This window comes from Spermophilus citellus (assembly GCF_964194105.1).
Source record: "Spermophilus citellus genome assembly, chromosome: 3".
Lineage (NCBI taxonomy): Eukaryota > Metazoa > Chordata > Mammalia > Rodentia > Sciuridae > Spermophilus > Spermophilus citellus.
Window position 1 is genome coordinate 46,661,915 of NC_138184.1, and position 25,825 is coordinate 46,687,739.

The 25,825-nt window shown below is 41.7% G+C and overlaps 1 protein-coding gene across 2 annotated transcripts in view; it reads left to right on the plus strand.

Moving 5' to 3' along the window:
* The window catches only part of IL17RD (interleukin 17 receptor D), a 64,107-nt gene extending 38,943 nt beyond the window's left edge, over positions 1–25,164 (plus strand). Inside the window, exons 2-13 of one of the 2 annotated variants that reach the window (XM_081284136.1) lie at positions 8–65; positions 5,505–5,630; positions 8,808–8,926; positions 9,440–9,560; positions 12,169–12,213; positions 12,314–12,465; positions 13,574–13,639; positions 14,743–14,797; positions 15,448–15,558; positions 16,570–16,754; positions 19,313–20,258; positions 20,743–21,365. In XM_081284136.1, coding sequence (XP_081140262.1) covers positions 8–65; positions 5,505–5,630; positions 8,808–8,926; positions 9,440–9,560; positions 12,169–12,213; positions 12,314–12,465; positions 13,574–13,639; positions 14,743–14,797; positions 15,448–15,558; positions 16,570–16,754; positions 19,313–20,258; positions 20,743–20,783 — 2,025 coding nt within the window. In that variant the 3' untranslated portion in view covers positions 20,784–21,365. Of the gene's footprint in view, positions 1–7; positions 66–5,504; positions 5,631–8,807; positions 8,927–9,439; positions 9,561–12,168; positions 12,214–12,313; positions 12,466–13,573; positions 13,640–14,742; positions 14,798–15,447; positions 15,559–16,569; positions 16,755–19,312; positions 20,259–20,742; positions 21,366–21,407 lie in introns of those variants that run through there. The other variant, XM_081284135.1, reaches the window with a different exon arrangement.
* Positions 25,165–25,825: the final 661 nt, after the last annotated feature.

A 25,825-nucleotide genomic window follows, 5' to 3' on the forward strand; every position in this document is an offset into this window, starting at 1 on the left:
CCCACAGGGAGTGGGGCCAGCCAGCAGGAACAGCGGACTGCACAACATTACCTTCAGATATGACAGTAAGTAATTGGCTTGACCTGGAAGAGTGAAGCACTTTCAGTAATCCACAGCTTACACTGTTGTACTTAAACAAGGACACAACAGATCTTGGGGTTGAGGACTTTTCAACATCGAGCCACTGAAGTATTTGGGACCTTGAACAGGTCAAGTGTCTTCCATAGTGTTCAGAAAAGTCACGTATGAAGACCTCCCGTGAATTCCTCAAGACATGACCAAGTCCTTACGAATAAGCACAGATGCTAGTCAGGCTCAGCAGGAGACGGGAGCAAAGCTGCCTAAGAACAGGATGTTAGGAGAAAGTGGGGACTACAGACTATGTTTGGCTTGAAGCAGACACTGAATTCTTACTTCCAGCTCATTGTGGTCTCGAGGAATTCCTATAGTTTAGCCAGATGTGGTTTCCAAGAGTAGTGAGAAATCTGTATTTTTTGTGAACATTTAAAAAATAATTGGCATCTATCTTAAGAATATACAAACACAGGAGCTGAGTTTGTAGCTCAATGTTAGAGCACTTGCCTAGCATGTGTAAGACACTGGGTTCAATCCTCAGCACCACATAAAAAATAGGTAAGTAAAATAAAGGTATTGTGTCCATCTCCAACTAAAAAAAATAAATAAGTAAATAACAAATACACAAACAGAGTGGGGCAAGTGAATCTGTGTCCCAGACTGACCAGAGGTCACCACTTGGTCACCTCTGGGCCTATGTACTTGCGGCTATGTCCCAACCCCAGTTTCCCACCTGTCAGCTCTGTGAGCTGTGGCAGGTGACTTGGTTTCTTCACCCATGCTTGTTTGCTCATATGAAACAAAGATTAGTAGACTGGGGCTATAACTTAGTAGTAGAGGGCTTGTATAGTATGCAGAAGACCCTGGGCTCCATCCCCAGCACCAGGGGGAAAAAAATTAGTTTCCTTCTCCTAGAATCATTTTGAGGCTTAAATGAAATAGTGCTTATATCTGTTCAGCTTGGTAGCTGGTTTGAGTATACATTCAGGAAATACTATGTGTTAACAGAAGCCGGTTCAACTGGGGTTGAATAAAAACACCCTTTTTTGTCCTTTGTCCAAACAAGTGTGCCTTTTTTTTTTTTCTGGATAAATGGTTGTTTAAGGATAGGGTGAGGGTGCTTTTCTCTGATTAAGCAAATAGGATCCCCACTAAGCAGCTGCTTTCATTCATAAGAAGGTTGTTGTATATAATTGTGAGCATTTTAGCCTTATGAGCTGTAATTCATACATGAAAATAATGAGAGGGAGCTTGACTTCTATTTGGTGACTCCTGACATCTCATTCATCTCTTGGAGAAGATTGTGAATTAGGGGCTTAGGTCATATGGAGGCCTCTAGAATAATCAGTACTAAAGCAGAGTTTTTGAGGTTATTGATATAGACTAACAATAATAAGATACAAATATGTGTGTCAAATTCACACCCACAGTCACTGGCATGGGTATTTTAAGTTAACCAATGAGGGCTTCCACATGGAACTCAGGCATTTCGTGTTAGTGGGGTGTGCATGTTCTGGGTAAATGCTGTGATGGTAATGAAAGATTTGCAAGTTCATGATACTTGGTTCAGCTAAGTAAAGACATGTGTAAGGGATCTTTCTTTGAGTTAGAAAGTTAATTTCTAATAGATGCTCTTGGTCCTAGCAGATCTTATATTACATTCAGGAGTTCAAAATTTTCTGGTCAGCTGCAAACAAGTATTTGCCTTTCTAATTTAATATGAGTTTTGTGTAAAGGGATCTGTACCTATAAAACTTAAAAGTATTCTATTGTTGTCTTCATTGTAATAAATTTTTGACCCATATGCCTATTCCCACCTCTTAGTCGTAATTTCTTCTTAATTCTTTAGCATTTAATTTGAATTTAATTCACAACTTGCATTGACTCCTGAAATGTCTGAAGCTCAGTTGCATTTTGGCAAAATGTCATTTGGGTGTAAAGTTTTTTGTTTTTTTTTTTGGTAACCAGAATCCAAAACTTTAGACTTGCTAATAATTGGATGTAAGCTGTATAAAAAAAGCTTATTCAGTGTTTTCCACTGAAAAAGATATTTTTCTGTTTCATAGGGAAGTTCCTGTTATTGCTCAGCTGACTGATTACTAGTTGTGTTTGAAGTAGCTGAGAATCAATTACCAAGTTTTCACCAAAATGACTGAACTACAGAAACCGTGCCCCCCCCCCCCCCCCCCCCCCCCCCCCCCGTTCCTTTGTCAATTAATATTCTAGGGCTGGGGATGTGGCTCAAGCAGTAGCGCGCTCACCTGGCATTCGTGCAGCCCGGGTTCGATCCTCAGCACCATATACATACAAAGATGTTGTGTCCGCCGAAAACTAAAAAATAAATATTAAAAAAATTCTCTCTCTCTCTTTAAAAAAAATATTCTAAAAAAAAAAAAAAAGAAAATGGGGGCTAGGATTGTGGCTCAGCAGTAGAGCGCTCGTCTAGCATGTGCGAGGCCCTGGGTTCGATCCTCAGCATCACATAAAAAATAAATAAATAAATAAAGGTAATGTGGGTATTGTATTCAACTACTTCTAAAAAATAAATATTAAAAAAAAGAAATGTCTTACCATTAAGTCATAATTGAATTTCACAAGCCTCCTTACCTCCTTTGACCCTGTATTCCATGCTTCCTTAGGCTCTGAGTGGGTATGCCTGACTAGGTTATAATACATTATCTTAATTCTTAGACTTTCTATTTACATAATTGTATTTATGAAAACCCAAAGAGTGTTAATTTTGGCATTAGGAAACCCATGAATTTCTCTTGTTTGCATTTTTTCAAAACTAAGTCAAAGGGTTCTCTTACATTGTAGGCTTCAACAAATGAAAATACTGGAACTTTACAAGTATGATAGGATCTTCTTTTTCTGTATTGGGAAGCTAGTGACAGCCAGAACTTTTTCAGACTAAACCCCTCAGACTCAAGAGCTTATGCTAGGGGCAATATACTTGTGTTGATCATAGAGTGCCAAGAACTATAAGGAACCCTCTGAGGCTGCTTTTTCTGCTTCTGCTCCTGGGCTCCTTCCGAGTCACTCTCATGGTTACAGTTTCCTCTTTTATACAATGTAGGTGTTAAACCAGATATTTAAAGATTCTTTTTCCTATTCTAAATTCTCTTTTGAACTTGAAGAACACCCATTGATTGCTTTGAGAATGAGTTTCATCAAAAGTAGGATTTGGTTTTATTATTAACATTTGTTCAATTAGAAGTAATAGTGAGGGCTGGGGTTGTGGCTCAAGCGGTAGCGTGCTCGCCTGGCATGCGTGCGGCCCGGGTTCGATCCTCAGCACCACATACCAACAAAGATGTTGTGTCCGCCGAGAACTAAAAAATAAATGTTAAAAATTCTCTCTCTCTCTCTCCTCTCTCACTCTCTCTTTAAAAAAAAAAATTTGGGGGCTGGGGATGTGGCTCAAGCGGTAGCGCGCTCGTCTGGCGTGCGTGCGGCCCGGGTTCGATCCTCAGCACCACATACCAACAAAGATGTTGTGTCCGCCGAGAACTAAAAAATAAATATTAAAAATTCTCTCTCTCTCTCTCTCTCTCTCTCTCTCTCTTCCTCTCTCACTCTCTCTTTAAAAAAAAAGAAGTAATAGTGAAATATGAATGGCTGTCACTTTTTGAATTTTTTTGAAGCAAATGAAGTTTAACGAAAGGAGTGCATCTAATGTGGTTAGGTAAGAAAGTAGGACAAAGACTATGTGGAGGATGCAGTTTTAAAAATGGGAGGTGTGGCTGGCTGTGGTGGTGCACCCCTATATTCCCAGTGACTTATAAGAGGCTGAGGCAGGAGGATCACTAGTTCAAGACCAACCTCATTAACTTAGCGAGGCCCTAACCAACTTAGACTCTGTGTCAAAACAAAAACTAGAAAGGGCAGGGGATGTGGCTCAGGGGTCAAACGCTCCTGGGTTCAATCTCCAGTACCCCCCCCCCAAAAAAAAAAAGAGGGAGGTACAATTTAGTGTATGGATGTTATACTTACATAAGAAATAAAAAAGAATGTTATATGCATGCTAAAAGCTTTGTAAGGACATCCATTGGAATGATAATAGCAGTTATATCGTGTAAGAAGAGTATAGATGACTTGTTGTTATATTCCTTTGTGGTTTTTAAATGTCTATTTTTAGTTAAAAATGGGCAACATAGCTGGGTGTGGTGGCACACATTTGAATTCCCAGTGACTCAAGAGGCTGAGGCAGGAGGATTGCAAGTTTGAGGCTAGCCTCAGCAATTTAGCGAGGCCCTAACAACTTAGTAATACCCTGCCTCAAAATAAAAAGGGCTGGGGATGTGGCTCAGGGGTTAAGTGCCCCTTGATACCAAAAAAAGAGAAAAAAAAAAAGAGGGAGAGAAAAGAAAATGCTCTGGAATATTTCACTCCTAAGAAAAACCTCCCGCTTCAGCAGAGAAACAGACAGATTTAGACCTTTGATGAAGAGAACTTTTTGCAGTAGACACTAAAGAGGGTATTCAAATTGAGTCATGGAGAAAGAAACAAAGATGAAGCAATAGTTGGTATCTTCTAGGGACAACCAATGGTTCTTCTGTTAAAGTGGCCAGAACAGCCATCTCACAGCCAGCTTCTCAAGTCCTAGCCTGATTTTGGCTGAAAGCTTCTGGCAACTTTTTAGGGGAGACAGATTTTGAAGGTGTATTTAGCAATACCAGGTGGTGCTGCTGCTTCCATGATTGTGGCTATACTGACAAGTGACAGTGAGTAATATACTCAGACAAAAACCAAAGAAGCAGAGGTGGTTTCCATTTTGGGAGCAATGTGGGGCTTTTTGGATTTGATGAAGATTGTGTGTGTGTTTGATGACAGTGTTTCAGAATAAAAGTTTTGCCTTTGTGGATGCTAGTTAACATCCTTACCTGGGCACTAATGAATTGCTAACAGCATGGCTGTGAATCACTCCCCTGTGGATTCATATCTGCACGTTGATTCCTTGATTCCTTCCTTTCCAGTTGACACCTTGCCTTCTAGGTTTCTTCTAAAAACAAATAAACCCCAAATTATTTAGCAGTGTTCTCTTTCAGATCACTCTTTTTAATGCTGAAAGCTAGCTGAACTGATGCAAATACTTATTCACTTAGGTAAATGTCATCAGAGTTCAAGTCAGACACACACACACACACACACACACACACAGTCCACACTGTGTATGTATGATCCTCCCAGGACCATCCTGGAATTTAACTCCGGGTGGGTGATGGTAGTGATGCTATAAACAAATTCCTCTGTTGCATCTTATAGTAACCTAAATGTCAGTCAACCTTGATGTCATGTTTGGGCTTTTGAAGCACGTGACTTGAAATGGAATGGATTTGGCCAGCTGTGGACATGCTTTGTGTAATTTGATAAGACAAACTTGAAAATAAAGATAAAATTTTAAATTAGACCATTCCTGTTCTTTCCAGACTGTACCACCTACTTGAATCCGTTGGGGAAGCACGTGATTGCTGATGCCCAGAACATCACCATCAGCCAGTATGCTTGCCACGACCAAGTGGCAGTCACCATTCTTTGGTCTCCAGGGTCCCTCGGTAAGTGTTCAGAAATCAGGTTCACCCCGGTGAGCCGGGTTAGTGCCTAATGCCAGAATTTCACATGTGCGGCAGGTAGGTCTTGAAGAGGATGAGGCAAGGTTGGATGGGGGCACAGACACACTTGGTCCTCTGAGGCTTGCACTTGCTGACTCTGCCCAGTGTAAGACTGCTCCATGGCTCTTCGTGTTTTTTTCTTTGACCCTTGAGAGACATGTGGATTTCTAAAATAATAGTATGTAGGTGATAAATGGCACCAAGTCCTTGGCCTCTGTGTCTCACTGCTAGTTGGTGGTAGGTGGTAACAGTGCCAGGAAAGCCCATGGCCCATTCAGGGGCAGACTGGCTTTGGCAGCCAGTGTTAGCGGTCTCTGTGACCACATAGACATATGGACCCATCATTGACACACATTGTGATTTTTCAGGATTTCAAAGTTGGCAGCTAATTAAAATTTTATTTAAGCTGTGAGACACCAAAACAAAAACAAAAACCCCAAATCAAAATGAGGACAGAAAGAGAACAAACCCACATTATCTGGCTAGATTCAGTTTGGCTGTTTGGATATCTGTTTGTCCTCTTTTTTTGGGGGGGCGGGGGTACTGGGGTTTGGACTCAGAGGCACTTGGCCACTGAGCCACATCCCCAGCCTTTTTAAAAATTTTTTATTTTTGGAAAGGGTCTTGCTAAGGTGGTTTTAGACTTGGGATCCTCCTGCCTGAGCCATTGGGATTACAGGTGTTTACCACTGGCCTGGCCTGTATGTCCTTGAATGAACTGATGATACCTAGGACGGGGATGGTTAGTCAAGCATGGACATGGGGAGGGAGCATTTGTTCAGATGAGCCTGGGTTTGAACCCAGAATCAACATTTTAAAGTGGCTCACAGAGCCCCTGATTCCTTGTCTATCAAGAGTAGATGCAAGCTGTTCAGAGAGAGCTCTCCGAGCAGAGGGGCTATTGTTTTCATCAGAATCTGGGCCTCAGACCTGCCCCTCTGACATTGTCTCCAATTTTAGACATTTTCCCAAACATAGCCAGGGATTGAGCTTGGATTTCTTAATCTGAAGGGGATAAATCTCAGAAGAACCCAACCATCAGAGGGGTGAGTTCAGGGGGAGGAAGGATAGAGCTGAGGGCCTCACTCCCCTGTTCACAGAAGTAATTCTGAGTCTGAACCCCATGAGTTTTCCAAAAATAATATTATCTTAACATTTAAAGATAAAAACATTCTCCGTGGGTAAAAGGGAAGTGGTCATTCCATATAAGGCTGAAATGGTTAAGGGCTTGTTCCAAGGAATTGTGGGCTCCCTCATTAGAATAAAAGTAAGAGGTGTGAGCTGGTGGTTGGAAGACTAATACAGGGAACACAGAAGGCTGTGCTTTTCCTGAATGATGATTTATGGATGTGTGTGTGTGGCGGGGGTTGGACAGGTTCTATCAGGTTCTAACAGGAAAACTTGGAAGGCAGGAAAGCATGTGGGTTAAGGACACTGAATTAAAGTCAGATACTTCCTGGGTTTGAATTCTGCTTCTGTCCTGTCATTCCTGGTGACCTTGAGCAAGTTAACTTCTTTAAACCTCAATTTCCTCATTTGTAAATGGGGATAATAGCACTTCTGTGATTGTTAGGAATCAGTGAGTTTAAATGTGTAAAAGAGAGCAAATAAGTTCATTTAGGGGAGGTTACTTTATAAAATAGCCTATCTTTTATAATAACAAGGTATTACTAGTTTTATGGTAAATAAGTTCCTGCAGTGTAAGAATTACATTTGCTGCCTCTACCTCCAGACCCAGGTTTGTCATGGTGATTTCATGAGATGCCTGGCCTTTAATCATATTAATCAGTTTGCTCTTGTTAAATAATAATAATTCCAGGAACATTGCATAAATTAAATTTTTGTATAAACACAAAGGATTTGCTTAAAAATTGTTTTTTAAACTCAAAAGGCAAGTTCCTGTGAAATCTACTAAATAGTAGTTGTTCCAAAGACCTTGTGTCTTGCCATTATGTCTGAATCTCTGGGCCTGTGGATTAGCTGGCCATCACCCCGCAGGAAGCTTTGTGATTGAAACCTGACCTACTAGAATCAGTTCTGGGGCTCTGAGCACTCTGAACCCCTAAAATGTGAGGTTCTGATTGTGTTGCCTCCACCCTCTCCACCATGAAAAATGTGCTGTTCATCAAATAATTACAGGATTGGAGAACCTGTTCGAAAAAGAAAAAGATTTCCTTGGCCTTTGCCATCAATAATTTTCCCACCTGGTTAATTGCATCCTGTGTAATTACTTTTGCCCTGGGAGAGGGAGGTTTGAAAATGTCTCCTTGTCTAGTGTTCAGAAAGAATGTGAAATCGATATCTCGCCAATTGAGGCCAGCTTTGGGGATCTCCAGCTGCAGTTGGACCATTCTGGTCTCCATGGGATACAGACTCCTGGTGCTGGCTCTTGTGGCCATCAGGGCTTAATCCTTTTGAAAGCATCTAGTGGGACGTGCAGTGGGGGAAGCTCAGGTGGCAGGAGGCTGGGCCAGCGCCTTTCAGCAGCGCCATGGGTGTCTGGCCTCTAAGCGCTATGTGAAGAGCACACAGTGGGCAGCCCTTGGGTGTCTGCCTTACAGTGATTAGAGCAAGAAATGCTTTGTAAATCTATCAGCATTCTTCTAAACTATTATTCTCTAGTCTAGGAACCCCTCAGGTGCAGACACTATGTTGGGAATTTTGTACTCTGCTCAGTGAAACATAAAAAAAATGTAGAGCTAAAACTTAAAGTGGAATTGTGGTTGAGGGACACTTCCCAGTCAGAATTGGGAATTGTCAGCTGAATGCCCCTTGTTCACTGACCTAGAAATTATATAGTTCACTGCAGACTTTTATGATCAATTGTGACTTGGGTCTAAATATTTGAACCCTGATGTTACAGAGGCAGTGGATATTTGTGAAATGGCCTGGTGGATTAGAGATTAATTATAATAGTAATGGTGGGACAGAGAAAATCACCTGTCTATCCCAGAGGACCGCAGGATATGTTCATTTCCTTTCTGTTCACCCAGATGTCCTAGGCAGAGCAAAGTCTTTACATCTGGTGTGTAGGTGGAGAGGACCCTAATCTTGGAGGAAGGAAAGTGTGTTCAGAAGTAATTAGGTTTGCTTTTCATAAAAGCATCCTGCTTTGCTTAGGCATTGAATTCCTAAAAGGATTTCGGGTAATACTGGAGGAGCTGAAGTCGGAGGGAAGACAGTGCCAACAACTGATTCTAAAGGACCCAAAGCAGCTCAACAGTAGCTTCAAAAGAACTGTAAGTCACACTTGGGGAATGTGCTCCTGAAGACATGCCATTGTTCCTGGGGTCTGAATGGTCTATTGAAAGTCTGAAATTGGAGAAGCAGAGCAGTGGGGTCCACCCTGCCTGCCAAGGTGGGCTAGGATGGGGAGGCAACACCAGCCTGATCTTCAGCACCTCTCTTTGGTAAACACACTTCTCAGGTTACATTCCAGCAGCCATCCAGAAAGTGTCTGTACTCTTCGGGAGTTTGTAGGCTCACTGTCCTCTCCCTGCAACTCTGAGGTTCAGGCTTAACTAGCCATGGCTTTCTTGCCAGAGAACAGAGAGTCTTGTCCATCTTCTGAGTTACAGACCCAAATCCAAACTTGGTCCAGGAAATGGACCTGACTTTCTGCTTCCCTGGGGCATATCCTCAGCTCTGAATTGTGTCTGAAAGACAGTTTGGGTAGAAGTGAAGGTTTCAGGTGTAAGTGACAGGGTGGGTAATTTCTTCATGACACCACATGTGTTTTTGTTCCCTTTTAGGGAATGGAATCTCAACCTTTCCTGAATATGAAATTTGAAACGGATTACTTTGTAAAGATTGTCCCTTTCCCTTCCATTAAAAACGAAAGCAATTACCACCCTTTCTTCTTCAGAACTCGGGGTGAGTATGCTCTTTCCTGCCTGGTTCCCTTGAGGAGATGTTTCTCTTGCTTTTTATGATTGCTCTACAGAGATGTATTCAAAATCACACCAGATACCAGTACAAAAGAAGCAGGATGAGGAGAAAAGCATCCAGAGGAAAATTCTAAAAATATACTTTTTAAAATGAAGGTTTGGCCCAGGCTTTGTTAACCTAACCAGAGACACCCACTCCTGGTTTATTGTAAAACAAACCTGATGGCTGATTTTTTTGAGGACACTAACCACCATTAAGACAGCCACGTATTAAAATAATGTGATTTTTTTTTGCGCTGGGGGTATAGTTCAATGGTAGAGAATTTGCCTAGCATGTGCAAGGCCTTGGGTTTGATTCCCTAGCATCATACACACACAAAACAAATGATTTTTTAAAATCCAGGAATAGGAGTGGGGCTGTAGCTCAGTGGTAAAGCACTTGTCTCCCAGGTATTGAGGCACCCTTCAATCCTCAGCACTACATAAAAGTAAATAAAGATACTATGTGTTCATCTACAACTAAAAAAAAATACTTAAAGGGGAAAAAAAACAACAACCTAGGAACAAAAGTGTAAGTTGATTTTGGGGTGTAGGGTGGGAGCATGAAACAATTCCATTTTATACCTGTTATTAGATGGTAGTCAGGATTAGATTGAGAAAATTAAACAGTATTCCTGAGACCACCTCTTTCTAGAAATTTTAACTTACTTAACATTCATGTGCCAGGCCCTGTTCTAAATGCTTTCCATGTATTAATATACTTTATCTCTGTAACAATCCTATAAGGATACCATCCCCACTGACTAGGGTTTTGACTCACAGGGTTAAAAGGGCTTGTTGGAGCTTGAATTTGATCCTCAGAAATACAGCGATGGAGTCCCTCCCTCCCTTCAACCATGAGCCATCTGGGTTCCCAATTGCTCCCCTTTCCCTGTTCATGTCTCTTTTAATCTTCCTAAATCACTGTTTTCAAATGTGATGTCCAGTCCCCCTAAAACTTTCAGTGGCCCCTTTAACCCCTTTGGCATGATCCTGATCAGTATCATCTTGATGCTCTGTTCTCAGCTTTTTGTTGCTGTCACCAAAAGACTTACCTGACCCAAACAACTTAGAGGAAGAAAAGTTGGTTTTAGGCTTATGGCTTTGGAGGGTCAGTCCATGATCAGATTCCATTGCATGGGGCTGAGGTGAGGCAGAACATCATGGCAGAAGGGCGTAGTGGAAGAAAACTGCTCAGCTCAGACAGCCAAGAATCAGAGAAGAGCAAGTGAGGCATCAGGGAAACATAAAGACCAAAGACATGCCCCCAGTGACCTACCTCCTCTAGCCATCCCCCATTTGCCTATAGTTATCACGTAGTTAGTCCATTCAAATTATTAACCCCCCATCCAATTCACGGATTAGGTTCTAGGTTTCATAATCTAATCATTTCACCTCTGAACATTCCCACATTGATACAGGAACTTTTGGGAGGCATCTCAAAAGTTCATATCTAAACCATCACACTGATGTCCCCTCTTTTGTAGCCTGGTTGTCATCCTTGTGCTCTTGAGATTTTTGGTCTCAACTCTAGCCTATGTCCATGTTTCCCTTTGTAGAATTCCTACTGTGGTTATTTTCTGTGCTGCGAAGTTATAACAATTAGTCTTATTTTTTTAATTAATGTAAGATTCCATAGAGCAAAAACCATGCACATGTCACATTTCTCGATGCTTTGTATATAATAACCAGATGTTGGATTCAAAGAGTGGGTTTATAAGAACCTTGCCTGGATAATAATGAGCATAATTTAAGATTAATTTTCCTATTGGAATTAATTTGTCTATTTGGGGGTAAGGTGGAGGTAGGGCATACATTCCTGGAATGTAGACCTTTGTCACCATTTCAGTGCATTGTAGCTTTGAAACTATCCTTTTTTGGGGGAGGGGGAGTATTGTATGAATTTTCAGAAGACTCTCCCTGGGTTAGCAGCATGACATGTTGGGCTAGTCATTTGTCCCTTCAAATGTGTGTTTTTATCACATTTAAATCCTGTTTCAAAGCTACTGGTTTCAGTACCTGGTTTTCAGCACTGACACTACTATTTAATAAATGCCTGATATTTCATTTTTAGAGTCCACAAAGGATTTTAAATAAAAATGCTAATGATGATCAAAATAACCCCTTGACAGTTACCAGAGCCACTCCAAAGTTCTCTTGTGCCTAGACACTTCCACAGTGGAGGGGGGACCACCATTATTTCTGTTTACAGTTAAAACAGCCTCCGTGTGATAGTAGCATGAACATGGTTCTGCTGCCCTTGGCTTCCAGCCTTCAAACTATGTAATGTTTGACAAGCTTTTAAAATCTGGGTGACTTTTATACTGTTTCCACTTATGTAGAGTAAAGTGAACTACATTAACCTTTTTATATCATACCATTTAAATTTTCATAAGATAGAACTTCTGCCCTGCAGTGAAAAATCATTGTTGAATTGATGCATTTTATTCCCTTTCCAGTAGCACCAAGCATAGTGTATTTAAATTTTATTGAATTGCTGGGTAAGGAAAATGTCAAACTGTCCTAAAACTAAAGATATGTATCTCTTTCAATAGCCTGTGACCTATTGTTACAACCGGACAACCTTGCCTGTAAACCCTGTAAGTATAACAGTTCTTATCTGTCAAGTCTGAAAGTGTTGCCACTGTGAGAGCATTGGGAGGCCTCTGAATGCTCACTCTGGCTGCTTCCTCCTCCCAGTCTGGAAGCCTCGGAACCTGAACATCACCCAGCACGGTTCAGACATGCAGGTGTCCTTTGACCACGCACCACACAACTTTGGCTTTCGTTTTTTCTATCTTCATTACAAGCTCAAGCATGAAGTACCCTTCAAGCGAAAGACCTGTAAGCAGGTGAGCTGCTGGTTATGCATAAAGGAGCACCTTGTGGTTTAAAGTGACTCCTGGGTCTCTGGAATTTGGGTGGCTCAGTGTGAGCCCTAGGCTTTGGTGGCAGTATCAGTAGATATTCTAGAATGTTTAGCACTGGTTATATCTTAGGCCGTCTTTCCTTCATCCCTTATTTCCTACTTGTCTACATCTTGACCGGTTCTAGTAGTGATATGATCTATAAACAGTATTTCTAAGGAATCAAAAGAATTAGTATTTTTAGTTTGTTTTTCTATGTTTTGAACATTCATCAAGTGCTCATTGTGTGGCAAACGATGATCTTTCCACTCCACGAATCTTGAGCACTCTTTGAAACAGAGGCTACTGTAATCCCCATTTACACATGGGGAATCTGAGACTCAGGGAGGTCACCTAGCTTGATCAAAGCCACACAGCTGATAAGGAGGGAAACTAGAACTAGAAGCAAGCCATTAGCAGTCTACTGGCCCCTGGTTCTACCTACAGGCTAAGGTAATCAAAATCTTAAACCAAGATCAGAGTGATCAGAGTGATCAGAGAAGTGGGAAACATTTCCTGAAAGCTCACAGGATTGCCAGATTGCCCACTCAAGGACCAAGAGAGGTTATTGGTCATGGTGGCCAAACACTGTCCCTTCCTACACATGCCCCTGCACTTGTCGGGTTCTGACTTAGTTCTGCTCTCTTGCTAATTCTCACCTCTGTCATTGAGCTTTGACTTTCTGCCCAGGTTAAAATTGTGGCAAATGAAATAACATGCAAACCTAGACTCTAGTATCTTTTCCTTTCCCTTTTTAAGTAGAGGGTACTAGAGGGTATTTGAACTTTTTTGGGGGGGCCTTCAGATGAAATATTCCTGCTGAGGGCACCACCAGCTAAGGATAGAATATGACAGGGGTCCAGGGCTTTCTACCTTTTACCCAGATGTGAAGTTCAGATAACATGAGTCAGATAAGTGCAGCTGCTTTCTGACCTAATTGTACCATCTGAAAGTATGACTGGTGGCAAGTTTCCTTCAGCTCTGGGGGAGAGAAGAGTCTCTGATGCCCTTTTCCAAGAAGTGAGTTTTTAAAGTGTTGGTTGCTTCTTTACAGGAACAAAATACAGAGACAACCAGCTGCCTCCTTCAAAATGTTTCTCCAGGGGATTATATAATTGAGGTATGTATAACTATAGAAAGCCCTATTATTAATTCTACAGGATGTAGTTCATGTACAGTTTTAACTTTATGGCACTAATATTTCAAGCCATTGAAGGTGAGCACAGTTATATTTTTACATGGTTCTTATGCTTTTTAAAAAAGTTTATATATAATTGATATCTGATCTTTTCATTAAAGAGTTCAAGTATGTATTTTTATGTAACCACATAGTCCACATAACTATGATATAAAATTTCTATATAATATTCTTTCATGCTACAAAGATATATTTTTAAAAGTTTAGCTTTAAAAATGTTTTGTTTTGGGGTGTAGCTCAGTGGTAGAGCACATGCATGCCTAGCATGTGCCAGGCTCTGTGTTTGAGGCGCAGCACTGCAAAAAAGAAAGAAAGTTTTATTTTATTCCCAAACAGCAAAACAAAAGTTAGTCCTTTTATATCTGCCTATATTGCTCTAGGATTTCCATTGCTGTTCTCAACAGACTCTATTTCAAAGAGTATGTAAATGATATGTTTCTTTTCTTTTTTAAGATTCCTTTTCCAGTATCAAATTGGTACTATAAGAATTGAGGTAAAAGTAAATTAACAATTTGTTCATTGCCGTATGATTCAAAGACAATCGGCGTGTCCTAACATTTTGGTAGAAAGACCTACTTATTGCATTCCTCAGTAGCAGTGTGTGTTTTGGGCCAGACACACCTTCTTAAAGTATTCATGCAGGCCCAGTAAAATCAGTGTAGGATGCCAGTTTAATAGAAAATTGTTAGATTGTGGGATTCACTCACTGAATTTCTTCAGTGAATAAGCAGCCTTTTTAATCATGACAGGAAATTGGATGGTTAGAGGTTTGAGTCCGCAAAGCAGAGATGAACCCTGATGCCTAGTCTTAGCTTGGTAAATGATTACAGGCCAGTAGCTCTCTCTCTCTCTCAACTATTCTTTTCTACTTGTGCTCCTACCCCCCCATCACACTTGCACACCAATGGAATAATGAATCAATTCACTGTTGTATTGTGTCCCACCCCGCTACCTGCTAGACACAATTTGTTGAGGTGCTATCTATCACTTTTAAAAAAAATAATACAGTGTCCTCTGTTTTGCAGCTGGTAGATGATACCAATACAACAAGAAAAGTGATGCATTATGCCTTAAAGCCAGGTAAGAATTGTTGTGTTTGAAATTTGGGCTCTAGACTACTGTAGACTTAAGGTATCTAATACTTTCTATATTTTATGGTTTACAAAAACAAAACAAAATGCAGCACCTCCCTCCTAAATGATATTCCATCAAATGTGAGTTTCCTTCCACCTTCATGTTGATGCCTGGAAGATCAAAGCCAGTGTGGTATCTGTCACTGGAACTAAATAAATAGCCACTTGTCCTTGGGAGAAAAGTGGTGGGAGAAGAGGTTTTCTTTTTCTTTTTTTTAATATTTATTTTTTTTTTAGCTTTCGGCAGACACAACGTTTTTGTTTGTATGTGGTGCTGAGGATCGAACCTGGGCCGCACGCATGCCAGGCGAGCGCGCTACCACTTGAGCCACATCCCCAGCCCCGAGAAGAGGTTTTCTTAGGCGAAGTTCCCATTCAGAGCTATTTACTGTCTCAGTAGACTCAACTGTTGAATTATTTCCTACAACCCTTTAAAAATGAACCATTGAATCATTTTATAATCACCACAACTAGAGATAAGTGGTTTTGGGGTCCTAGAACCTGTGGGGCAGCTTAATGTTTATAAGAAAAAAGTGATTTATCTTTCAACCTGTTATGTTGCTCAAGTTTAAAATCCTTCCGTTTGAAATTTCTCAGTGCATTCTCCCTGGGCTGGGCCTATCAGAGCTGTGGCCATCACAGTGCCACTGGTTGTCATATCGGCGTTTGCAACGCTCTTCACTGTGATGTGCCGCAAGAAGCAACAAGGTATATCTTTGTATCTTTCCACCTCCCCACTCAGGGGGCAGGTCAGGGGTCAGAGCCAACAGAGAGGGAGGTTAGGAATACCTGGTTCTTCCAGGTGGGTGTCTGGGAAACCTTAGCTCCTAGTCAATCCCTGGCTTCTCTAGTTCCCAGAATTAAAATAGTTGAGTAAAATCTCAGGAGCCATTAAAAGGATAGGCACAATTCAATTCTCAAACTAAATTTAGGAGCATGAAGGAAGTCTGATGCAGGAATAAGGATAGAGGAAGGACCTGATCGTTTATAAAAATCAGGTGTCATGTGAAACCCTTTTTAGGAGCTGGAAATAATCTATACTTTGGTTTAGATGGGGGTTACACAGATGACACTTATATTAAAATTCATCAAGGTGTACACTGAAGAATTGTGCACTTTTAGCTGGGCATGGTGCATGCCTGTATTCCTAGATACTGAGGAAACTTAGGTAGAGATGCTTTAGCCCAGGAGTTGGAAGCCAGTCTGGGCCTGTGAGACACCCTCCCTCCCCGCCCATAAGAAAGAAAGAAAGACAGGGAGGGAGGGAGGGAGGGAGGGAGAGAGAGAGAGAGAGAGAGAGAGAGAGAGAGAGAGAGAGAGAGAGAGAGAGATATGTGTGTACTTTACCTTTGTAAATTATACTTCAATAAAACTTTTTTAAGGTCAACTCTGCCAATGCTTAATTTGTCTAGCAGGTACACTTGATTTTGGGAGCCAGTTCTGGGCACTTCACTGACCAGAATGGACCCTGTAGCATTTCCTGGCTTGTCCAAGGTCAGTTTCAGATTAGGAACAGTTTTTGATCTTTTGATGCTCCATTGCAGAAATCTACTGTCCCATTCAGTGATGATCCAAGGGTCTGATGGAGTCGTGGGATTAGGACTCTCTAGGTAGACATGTCAACTGTTCTTTCTTGAGGATGTTGTTGAGTTCCAAGTCATATGGAACAAGATGAGGCTTTGTTCATAGGTACCAACCCTGTCTTCTTTCCCAATTTAGAAAATATATATTCACATTTAGATGAAGAGAGCTCTGAGTCCTCCACATATACTGCAGCACTCCCCAGGGAGAGGCTCAGGCCGCGGCCGAAGGTCTTCCTGTGCTATTCCAGTAAAGATGGCCAGAATCACATGAACGTTGTCCAGTGTTTTGCCTACTTCCTCCAGGACTTCTGTGGTTGTGAGGTGCGGAATCTAAAGTCTATTCTTTTACTGCGGGCTGGACACATGGTTTGTACTCCCTCTTTGCTGCCTCTCTCTTCTAGGTTTGCCCTTAATTAATGGCATAGTTTCCAAAATGGAGACAGTCTTGCTTTGATCTTTCAGTCCGTCTTTCCCATCATCAGCACTAATGTTTCTTTTTTTCTTTTTTTTAATTTTTTAGTTATAGGTGGACACAATGTCTTTATTTCATATTTATGTGTGCTGAGGATTGAACCCAGTGCCTCATGAATGCTAGGCAAGCACTCTACCTCTGAGCCACAATCCCGGCCCAGCACTGACACTCTCATGCCTAAAACCCTTGAGTGGCACCCACCTGGAAGGAAGTTTTATGAGCACTAAAAAAATCATGGGCTTGCCATGGGACTATGTAACCGGAGTGGGACATCCCACTCAGGGGTCACTTAAGACATCGGTGAGCATGTGCTGGGCATGAGAGACTTTGCTGAGAAGGGGAATGGAAAATGGGACTGATGCGGGAAGGGATCTTGCGGGACTAGGGAGGAATGTTTAACAAAGTGCTCCTGAGTTTTGATGATTGACTGGTACAGAGTCATGGAAAGGGAGAAACTGGTGATGTAGGAGAAGGCAGTAGCTGCAGACAATCAGGCAGTGGGAAGGGAGGAATCCATAAAATAGTGATGTGTCAAATGCTTGATTGCTCAGTTTTTTTAGCAATTTTTGAGTTAACTATGAATACTTAGCTTTTCTATAATGCCATAGTTTTGATTTTTAGAGTGACTCTCAAGTGAAAACCATGCCCTGTTTCTTAAAAATGCAATAATTGTACAGTAATTGTGTAGCTAGAAGTCATTTGTACTCTAAAAATGCCTGTCAGCCTGGTCTTCAGATTATCTCCATGTGGTAAGGCTGCCCTCTGCTGTCAGTTAAACGAATCTGAAGGCTGGTCTAGTCTCCTGGCCTTAAGCACCTGCTGGAAAAACAACTGCAAAATCTAGCCAGTGGCACATGCTATCTTCAGATACCGCAAACATATCTAATGTATTTTTACACAGACTTTTTTTGAACCCACATATACAATTTTGCATTTTGGGCAGATTGGAATGGTTTACTTCTGTCTCTTCATAATTTTCTATATTATTAGCAATTCTATGTAAACTGAAATTTTAAATAGTCACATAATCCATAGTATTGATGTACTACTCCTATAATCCCAGCAACTTGGGAGGCTGAGTTAGGAGGATGGTAAGTTCAAGGCCAGTCTCAGCAACTTAACAAGACCCTGTCTTAAAATAAAAAAAGGACTGAGAATGTAGCTCAGTGGTGAAGTGCTCTGGGTTCAATCCCCAAAGTGTTGTGTGTGTTTACCATAAATGAGTTCATATATATTATTAAACTTCTCAGTAGTTAAGTACTGCCCCATTTCTGATGATTTCCCCAGAATAAATGCCTGGAAATGGAATTGCTGAGTCAAAGATAGGAATTTTAAAAAATTTGCTTGGTGTATTTTCCAAGTTAGCTTTAGCATGTATAATGTCAGCAAGAATTAAGGAAAGTATAAGACAGTTAGGGATTATTTTCAGTAAGTGGATCGATGTTGGGGCTTTCTTTTCTTTGGTAATATTTTACAGCAGAGGAAGATAACAAGGCCATTTCTGAGTGCCCATTCCTTCTAAAACATTGTATATGCTCTGTTTGGTCATAGTCATTGAGAATTTGTTTTTAAACTTAGAAGGAATCATTCATACCAACACAATTGTCAAGACATGTTGTCAGCAGAATCAGATGAAAGTGGTCAAAGGTTAAACCCTCTGAGGGGTCACACATACCTGATTTTCATTCCCTTGTCAGGGATACACCACCACCACCAACCTCCCTACCAGAGATCATACCCCAGAGGGCTTCTTGATCATAAGCCTTGTAGAGATGTGACACTGTAGATCTCTATGAAGCTGTGAAGGAAGGTGCTTGTTATTCTGGAATGAGTTAACCAGAACATAACCAGTTGTGTTGTTTTATCAGTTCGCCAACCTCTTCTCTGACATTGACCAAACAACATGGCTGAACCCAGGTTGGTAAGAGTTATGGATGCATGACTTTGGCATATAGGCCAGAGCCCCATTTTCCAGCACAGTTAGCTCACTCATCCTCCTCTTGAGTCTAGTCTGTTAGCCTTCTTTCCAGGATCTGCTCCTTGGCAGCCTCTCTTATAATCCAGTATCAGTCCCTTCATACTCTGTGCTCTGCACCATACTGTGGGTTCCTTGAGGCCATACTTGTGATGACTTAAGACCAGCTGGTAAAAGCTCAGTGCTTCCATCTTCTCACTTCTGGGGTGCCAGTGGTAATGACCTTACATAATGCTAAAATGAGTTGATGGATAGCAAGCCCTTTCAGAGGGCCTAGTGTGTGAGTCTCACTGTAGAACCTCAGCTGTTTGTCTGCAACACAGCCTGCCCATAGCTGTGCTTATAGATGATGTGACCTCCTTTGACATTCACCATCTTGTTACTCCTGTCTCCTGTGGAGTAGATGAGGGAGCTGCCTTGTTTTCTTTCCAGGTGACACTAGACCTATGGGAAGATTTTAGTCTCTGTAGAGAAGGACAGAGAGAATGGGTCATACAGAAGATCCATGAGTCCCAGTTCATCATCGTGGTGTGTTCCAAAGGAATGAAGTACTTTGTGGAAAAGAAGAACTACAAACACAAAGGAGGTGGCCGAGGCTCAGGCAAAGGGGAGCTCTTCCTGGTGGCAGTGGCAGCTATTGCTGAAAAGCTCCGCCAGGCAAAGCAGAGTTCATCTGCTGCGCTCAGTAAGTTCATCGCTGTCTACTTTGATTATTCCTGCGAAGGTGATGTCCCCTGCATCCTGGACCTGAGTACTAAATACAAACTCATGGACAACCTTCCCCAGCTCTGCTCCCACCTGCACTCCGGAGACCATAGCCTCCAGGAGTCAGGACAGCACCTGGGACACAGCAGCAGAAGGAACTACTTTCGGAGCAAGTCTGGACGTTCCCTGTATGTCGCCATTTGCAACATGCACCAGTTTATTGACGAGGAGCCTAACTGGTTCGAGAAGCAGTTCCTACCCTTCCATGCTCCCCTCCTGAGTTACCGGGAGCCTGTCCTGGAGAAGTTTGACTCAGGCTTGGTTTTAAATGATGTCATCTGCAAACCAGGACCAGAAAGTGATTTCTGCCTAAAGGCTGATGCTGCCATTCTTGGGGCCACTGGGCCTGCCGACTCGCACCCGCACCCTGAGAGTCAGCACGTGTGCCTGGACCAAGACCCCGAGGCCCCGTCCCAGGAGAGTGGCTCCACACTGCAGCCCTTGCTGCATGCTGTGAAAGCAGGCAGCCCCTCAGACATGCCGCGGGACTCGGGCATCTATGATTCATCTGTGCCCTCGTCTGAGCTGTCTCTGCCTCTGATGGAAGGACTCTCAACAGACCAGACGGAAACTTCTTCACTGACGGAGAGCTTGTCCTCTTCCTCCGGGCTGGGTAAGGTGCTATTGATTCAGGTTTGTGGTACACACTTTCGCAACATTTCTAAAGTAGGTCAAAGTGTTTTTCTAATTTTGGTGCTGACTTATTGGACAATTAAACCTAAAGGAAATAATATGGTTTCTTTGGTAGACTGGATTTATCCAAGTAATGTGAATATTTGATCTGCAGAAATACTGATACTAAATTATGGTAAGTTGCCTAGACCCCACAAGGGGGTTATATAGCATACGGTATGTGTATTATATTGTCTTCTTGAAATTCAGAAACATCAGAATACCAAAATACATTGTCTGCCAGGGGGTTGGGTAAGGGTTTATGGGACTGTGTCTTTGTTGGGACCTGTGGTATTTATTGCCCCCTTCCTTTCCATTGTCTTTATTTTAATTTTAATTTTTTCATATCAAAAACTTAAATGAACCCAGAGGCACTTTACCACTGAACTACATCCCCAGCCTTTTTAAAAATATTTATTTTTTAGTTATAGGTGGACACAATACCTTTATTTTTATGTGGTGCTGAGGATCAAACCCAGTTCCTCACACATGGTAGGTGAATGCTCTACCTCTGAGCCACAATCCCAGCCCAATCTCCAGCCTTTTTTATATTTTATTTTGAGACAGAGTCTTGCTAAGTTGTTGAGGGTCTTGCCAAATTGCTGAGGCTGACCTTGAACTTGAGATCTCTCTTGCCTCAGCCTTCTAAGTGCTGGGATCACAGGAGTATGCCACCACTCCAGGCTTTTCCATTGCCTTTAAAATCACATCTGTTGGACTAGAGGTTAATTGGAGCAATACTTTTTCCCTTCTAGCTCAGTATAGGGCCCTAAGTGGGAGGGCTCTGTAGGAGGGCCCACTTCCCCCAGGGAACCCCAGGATATTATCTCAGGCTGCTCCTCATGCCTGTAACTAGTTGGAATTATGTATAGAAACCCTTGACCCTCAAGGAAGGTATCTTCCTTCTTCAGGGTAAGGGAACTGGAATCTGTTAAGAAGATAATAGTGCTACATCTTGAACTGATTCTGATTCCTGCATCATTTGTGCAAAACCTGTACTTCAAATGCAATTCCAACCATATCTTTGTATGGGCGCCAGGTTCAGTGAAATGCAATGACTGTGTGGATCTGTCCTCTTTTCTCTCCTTAGGTGAGGAGGATCCTCCTACCCTCCCTTCTAAGCTCCTTGCCTCTGGAGTGTGCAAACCAGAACTTGGTTGCTGCAGCTACACTGATGAACTCCACGCGGTTGCCCCTTTGTAACCAAACAGAAGAGTCTAAGCATTGCCACTTTAGCTGCCACCACTCTCTGGTACCATACCTCATCTCTGGTCACATGGCCTTCTTGCAGCTGAGGGCTCATAAAAGGATATTTGGAGTGAAATTCTGGCCAGTACTTGCTCCTGCTGCCCCAGCTCTCTACCAAATATGTTGGCAAAGTCTCCAATTTTCCAAGACCATATGGAACTCTGAAAGGCATGTCCATGGGGTCTGACAAGACCTTGCTATATTAGGTTAGTTTTCGGATAAGAGCCTATTCTGAAAGGTAGAGAGGAAACAGTTAAAAAGAAACAGGATAATACTCACAATGACCATTCAGACTTCACTGAGCGCCATAAACAAACTTTGCTCTTCACTGTTAATTACTTTGATTTGAAATGATCTGTGGAAAAAGCACTTGTAATATCATTATCGCCACAGAAATCAAGTGCCATTCTCTCTGGAATCTGTTGTATTGCAAATGATGTCCTATCCATTTTTGATGTGGAACTTACGATGTCAGGGGTATTACGTTAAATAAGTTTTGAGTCAATGTCAGAGAAGTGACTGAATATCCAGTCACCTTTTAAAAAAGTCTTTATGTATTGCTGGGTGACATGGCTGGTTGATGAGGGGGCCATAAAGCAGGCCGACTGTCTTGCTCATTCTTTCTCAGAGTCTTCTTATAATCTAAGTAGGCATCATGTGGAGGCCAGAGCTGCCTATCAAGTTTCCCTGGATTACACTTACTGAGCTGTAGCTCAGATGATGGTGTCTGGACATTTATTTTAAGAGACTGTTACCCAACTGGGCTGTATTTTTAAAAGTTGTAGTTCATGCTTCATTTTGGCCTTGTGGTCTAAACTTGAATCATAAATATTAGGGATCAGAATTTGCAAAAACACAACAGTGTGTGGAGCTGATCTCCTCAACTGGTTTTGATTGATGACAAGTTTCCTTTTAAGAAAGTAGAAATGAAGGGACTGTCACAGATGTTATTGTTACATTTTTATGAATGACTCCTCTAGACAATCTCTGTTTCCAAAGGGAAAATGTTTGTTCATATCCTGTTTGTTGATTTGCATGTGTGTGATGATGTGTTAGTCTCCTCTCTGGAAACCCTTGCCCTCCCCATGCCCTGGCACAGGTATGAGCATCTCTCTACACCTTTTTTACCAGGGGCCATTGGATTTTGGCAGTCCGTTTTCTCATCATTTAGTCTAGGGATTGTGGCTTTCCTTCATCAGATAGGACCAACATTGGTAAGTGGGATGGGGCAGAACTTTATCTTTCAAGCATGTGCTTGTCAGGTAGGGAAGGGAAGGCTTGCAGTTCTGCTGGAAAGAGGTTTGTGTGTATTTTGGACTCAAATGTACTATTCTCTGCTCTGTAAAGGCAGCTGGCAGCTTCTTGGGATAATGTGCTCATCTGTTCTCTGGCATCAAGTTTCCTGCAGCTGCTCTGAGGGAGAGACAGTGAGCTGCAAGACTGTCTCCCCATGAAACTGGCTTCTTGGTAGAGATGTTCTGTGTGCTCCTGCCCAAGTAAAATTGCCCTGCTGTTTTCATTGTCCACATACATTCTGTGAAGGAGATCAGTGGGTCCAAACTTGCTAACATGAAAATTCACTTGGAAAGTTACCAGAGAGATTTCTTATTTAGTCTAAGAGATGTTTCATGCTCCCAAAGGAACCTAGGAGCTGCTTTTACAATAGACATTCAGCTTCACATACGAAATAGGCATCTCTGAGAAAGTGGCCCTAGGGACAGTTTGGAGCATTCAGAGGAGTATTAATTGAGGTCCAAGGGCGGGGGCAGAGAGTTCAATACATGAACTCACTTGTTACAAAAATGGAACGGACAGAAAGGATGCTAGTCCAAAAATCAGGTGATGTTTTTTAGTTTGGATTTAGGGTTTGAATAGTTCCCTGAACTATTGTTTCTGATTCACAGATTCTAAAATGCCAAGTAATAAAACTACAGTATGATTGCCTAATTCAGAATAAGTTGAGAAGTCTGTCTTCCTAATTTTGTTTCATTACTTTCACTCTTTTGTTTTCTCCCATCCCCACATCATGCTAGGAATGGGAATAGTTGTGTTGTAGATTAAGGCAAAACATCTGTTCTAAGTAGAGTTGCAGTTTTTGACTAACTACCTGTCTGAAAGTGGAAATGATAAAATGGGATTTAAAAAAAATCTGCCAACTTGCTAATTTTAGATATCGGGGAAACAAGGATTAGATTATAGTGATGCGCTCAGTGAAAGGTCTTGATCTGAGAGTAAGAGGCTTTTATGGGTAAGTTATTGCCCTCTGCAAAGGAGACCAGTGTTCATCCCAGGACTCTAGAAAACCAAGAATACCAAAGGTAGGAAGCTAGTCATTCTCCTTAATTCACCAATGTCCCACAGAAAGAATTTAGTATATGATGCAGTCAGCTTTGCCAAGAGAGTGATCAGGGAGGTTAAAACCCAGGTAATTGTGTGCTCTTCTCTGAGAAGTTGGCTCCAAGTAACTGGGACTATATTCATGGACCAGGCCTAGCTACACTGGGTGCAGAACTCCTCCAGAGGATCAGTACTTGGGCCTTTGAAACACAAGGATCTTGAAAGAATCAGAAGTCATTCCAGTCCAGTCCTGGGTACTGAGTTAGGGACTCAGCCAGGAACAGTATTTTGAGACAAAAATGAGATTGGGTCATAAAGTCATGAGATAAAGCTTTTGGTTGATTCATTATTAACTAAAAACAGTCCCAGATCAGAAGTTTAAAAAAAAATTGTCCTTACCAATGATGACATCAATCATTAGAATCAATGTGTAGTTGGTTACGGAGATTTAAGTTCCCGCATGTATGTTTGTTAAAGTTCTCTCTTGCTATTCTATAAACACAAGATATTTTGGTTTTGTTTTTTACCAACGTTCAGTCTCAGGTTACCTGACATACATGCAAACAGGAAGGCTAGTCCTCCAAAACTGTAGGTTAACATGATTTTAAGAGTTTTTTTTAAGAGGTGACATTTTTTTCCTTTACAAGAAACTAAAGCGGCAGGGACACTATTTTATCCCTGGAGAAGAAATGGCATACCCTCCTTCTCAAAGAAAGAACATTCTGTAGTCCCTGGCTACCTCAAAACTAATTTGGTTCTCCTAAGAAGAGACATTACTCTCTTTATTGGAGAGAGATGGGCAGTGCCAATGTGAAGGTTACTAGTCTTTTCTGTTGTTGAAGACATCTATTCTTAGCAGATCCTGTACCTTCAGGGGCACCAGTGTAGTCAGGTATAAGCAAATCAGCTGTGTGATAAGAAATGGCAACAACACACCTTCTCTTTGTCAGAGTGACAATAAGGCATGGTGGGGACTGTGGCAAACTGAAGAACTTCTGTCCTACCTACAGGGAGAGGCTGCTCCAGTTGATTGTGGACATGAAGTGTTTCCCAATCTTCCCATTTCTCAAGAGAAGCTGAAAATCTCTTTCTTTCTTTTAATATTGGCAACTAAAATTTTAAAATATTTAAATTCAAGACCAACAGAACATACAGATGGACCTAATTTGGCTCCCTGGCTGCCAGTTTGTGATCTCTGCTTTATAAGATTTGAAATGAACGTCACCCATGGTAATTACAAATAAACCATGCCACTAATGCTAAATCCAGCCAGTAGCTGGATTATTTCTTTCCCCTAACTCTCCTTCAAAGAAATTTGAGGCGATTCTGAATGTATTTTTGTAAGGTTTTAATTGCTTCTTTACATTTAATTTCAAGTTCAGATTTATTGTCTTCCAATTTAAGAAACAGAATGTTTTGAACAATTTCACTTAAACTCCACAACCCCTAGGGCTCATGTGTAATCCTTTTTTAGATGGTGTGCAAATCTGAACTTAGACCAAGACCTAATTAGAAAAACAGGCATATGTGGGTAATAAGGCAAAGAATCTCCTAGTGTCCACTACAGCCAGGTATGCATTACCTTCTGTTTTAAATGATCTGTGAATCGACTCTTGGCTGTGTGAAACTGTGGACGGAGAAAAGTTTTTCCTGATGTTGAGATACAGGGGAGACCCTGTGGGTGTTGGGTCGCCCTTGCTGTTTCCCCTCCTTCCCAGGCACAGGGTGAAAGAAAACAAAAGAAAATCTGTAAGCCAATAGCTTTGATTCCCATTTCAGACCTCGAGGGCTAGAAGAAAGTTTAGATTATCTCACGTGTACCCTCCCTGGTGTCAATACAGGGGCTGCACTGAATTATTCCAGACATATGGCTGCAGATGAGATTGTGGATTTTTAGTAAAGGAGATTCTGTAACCTACCCTG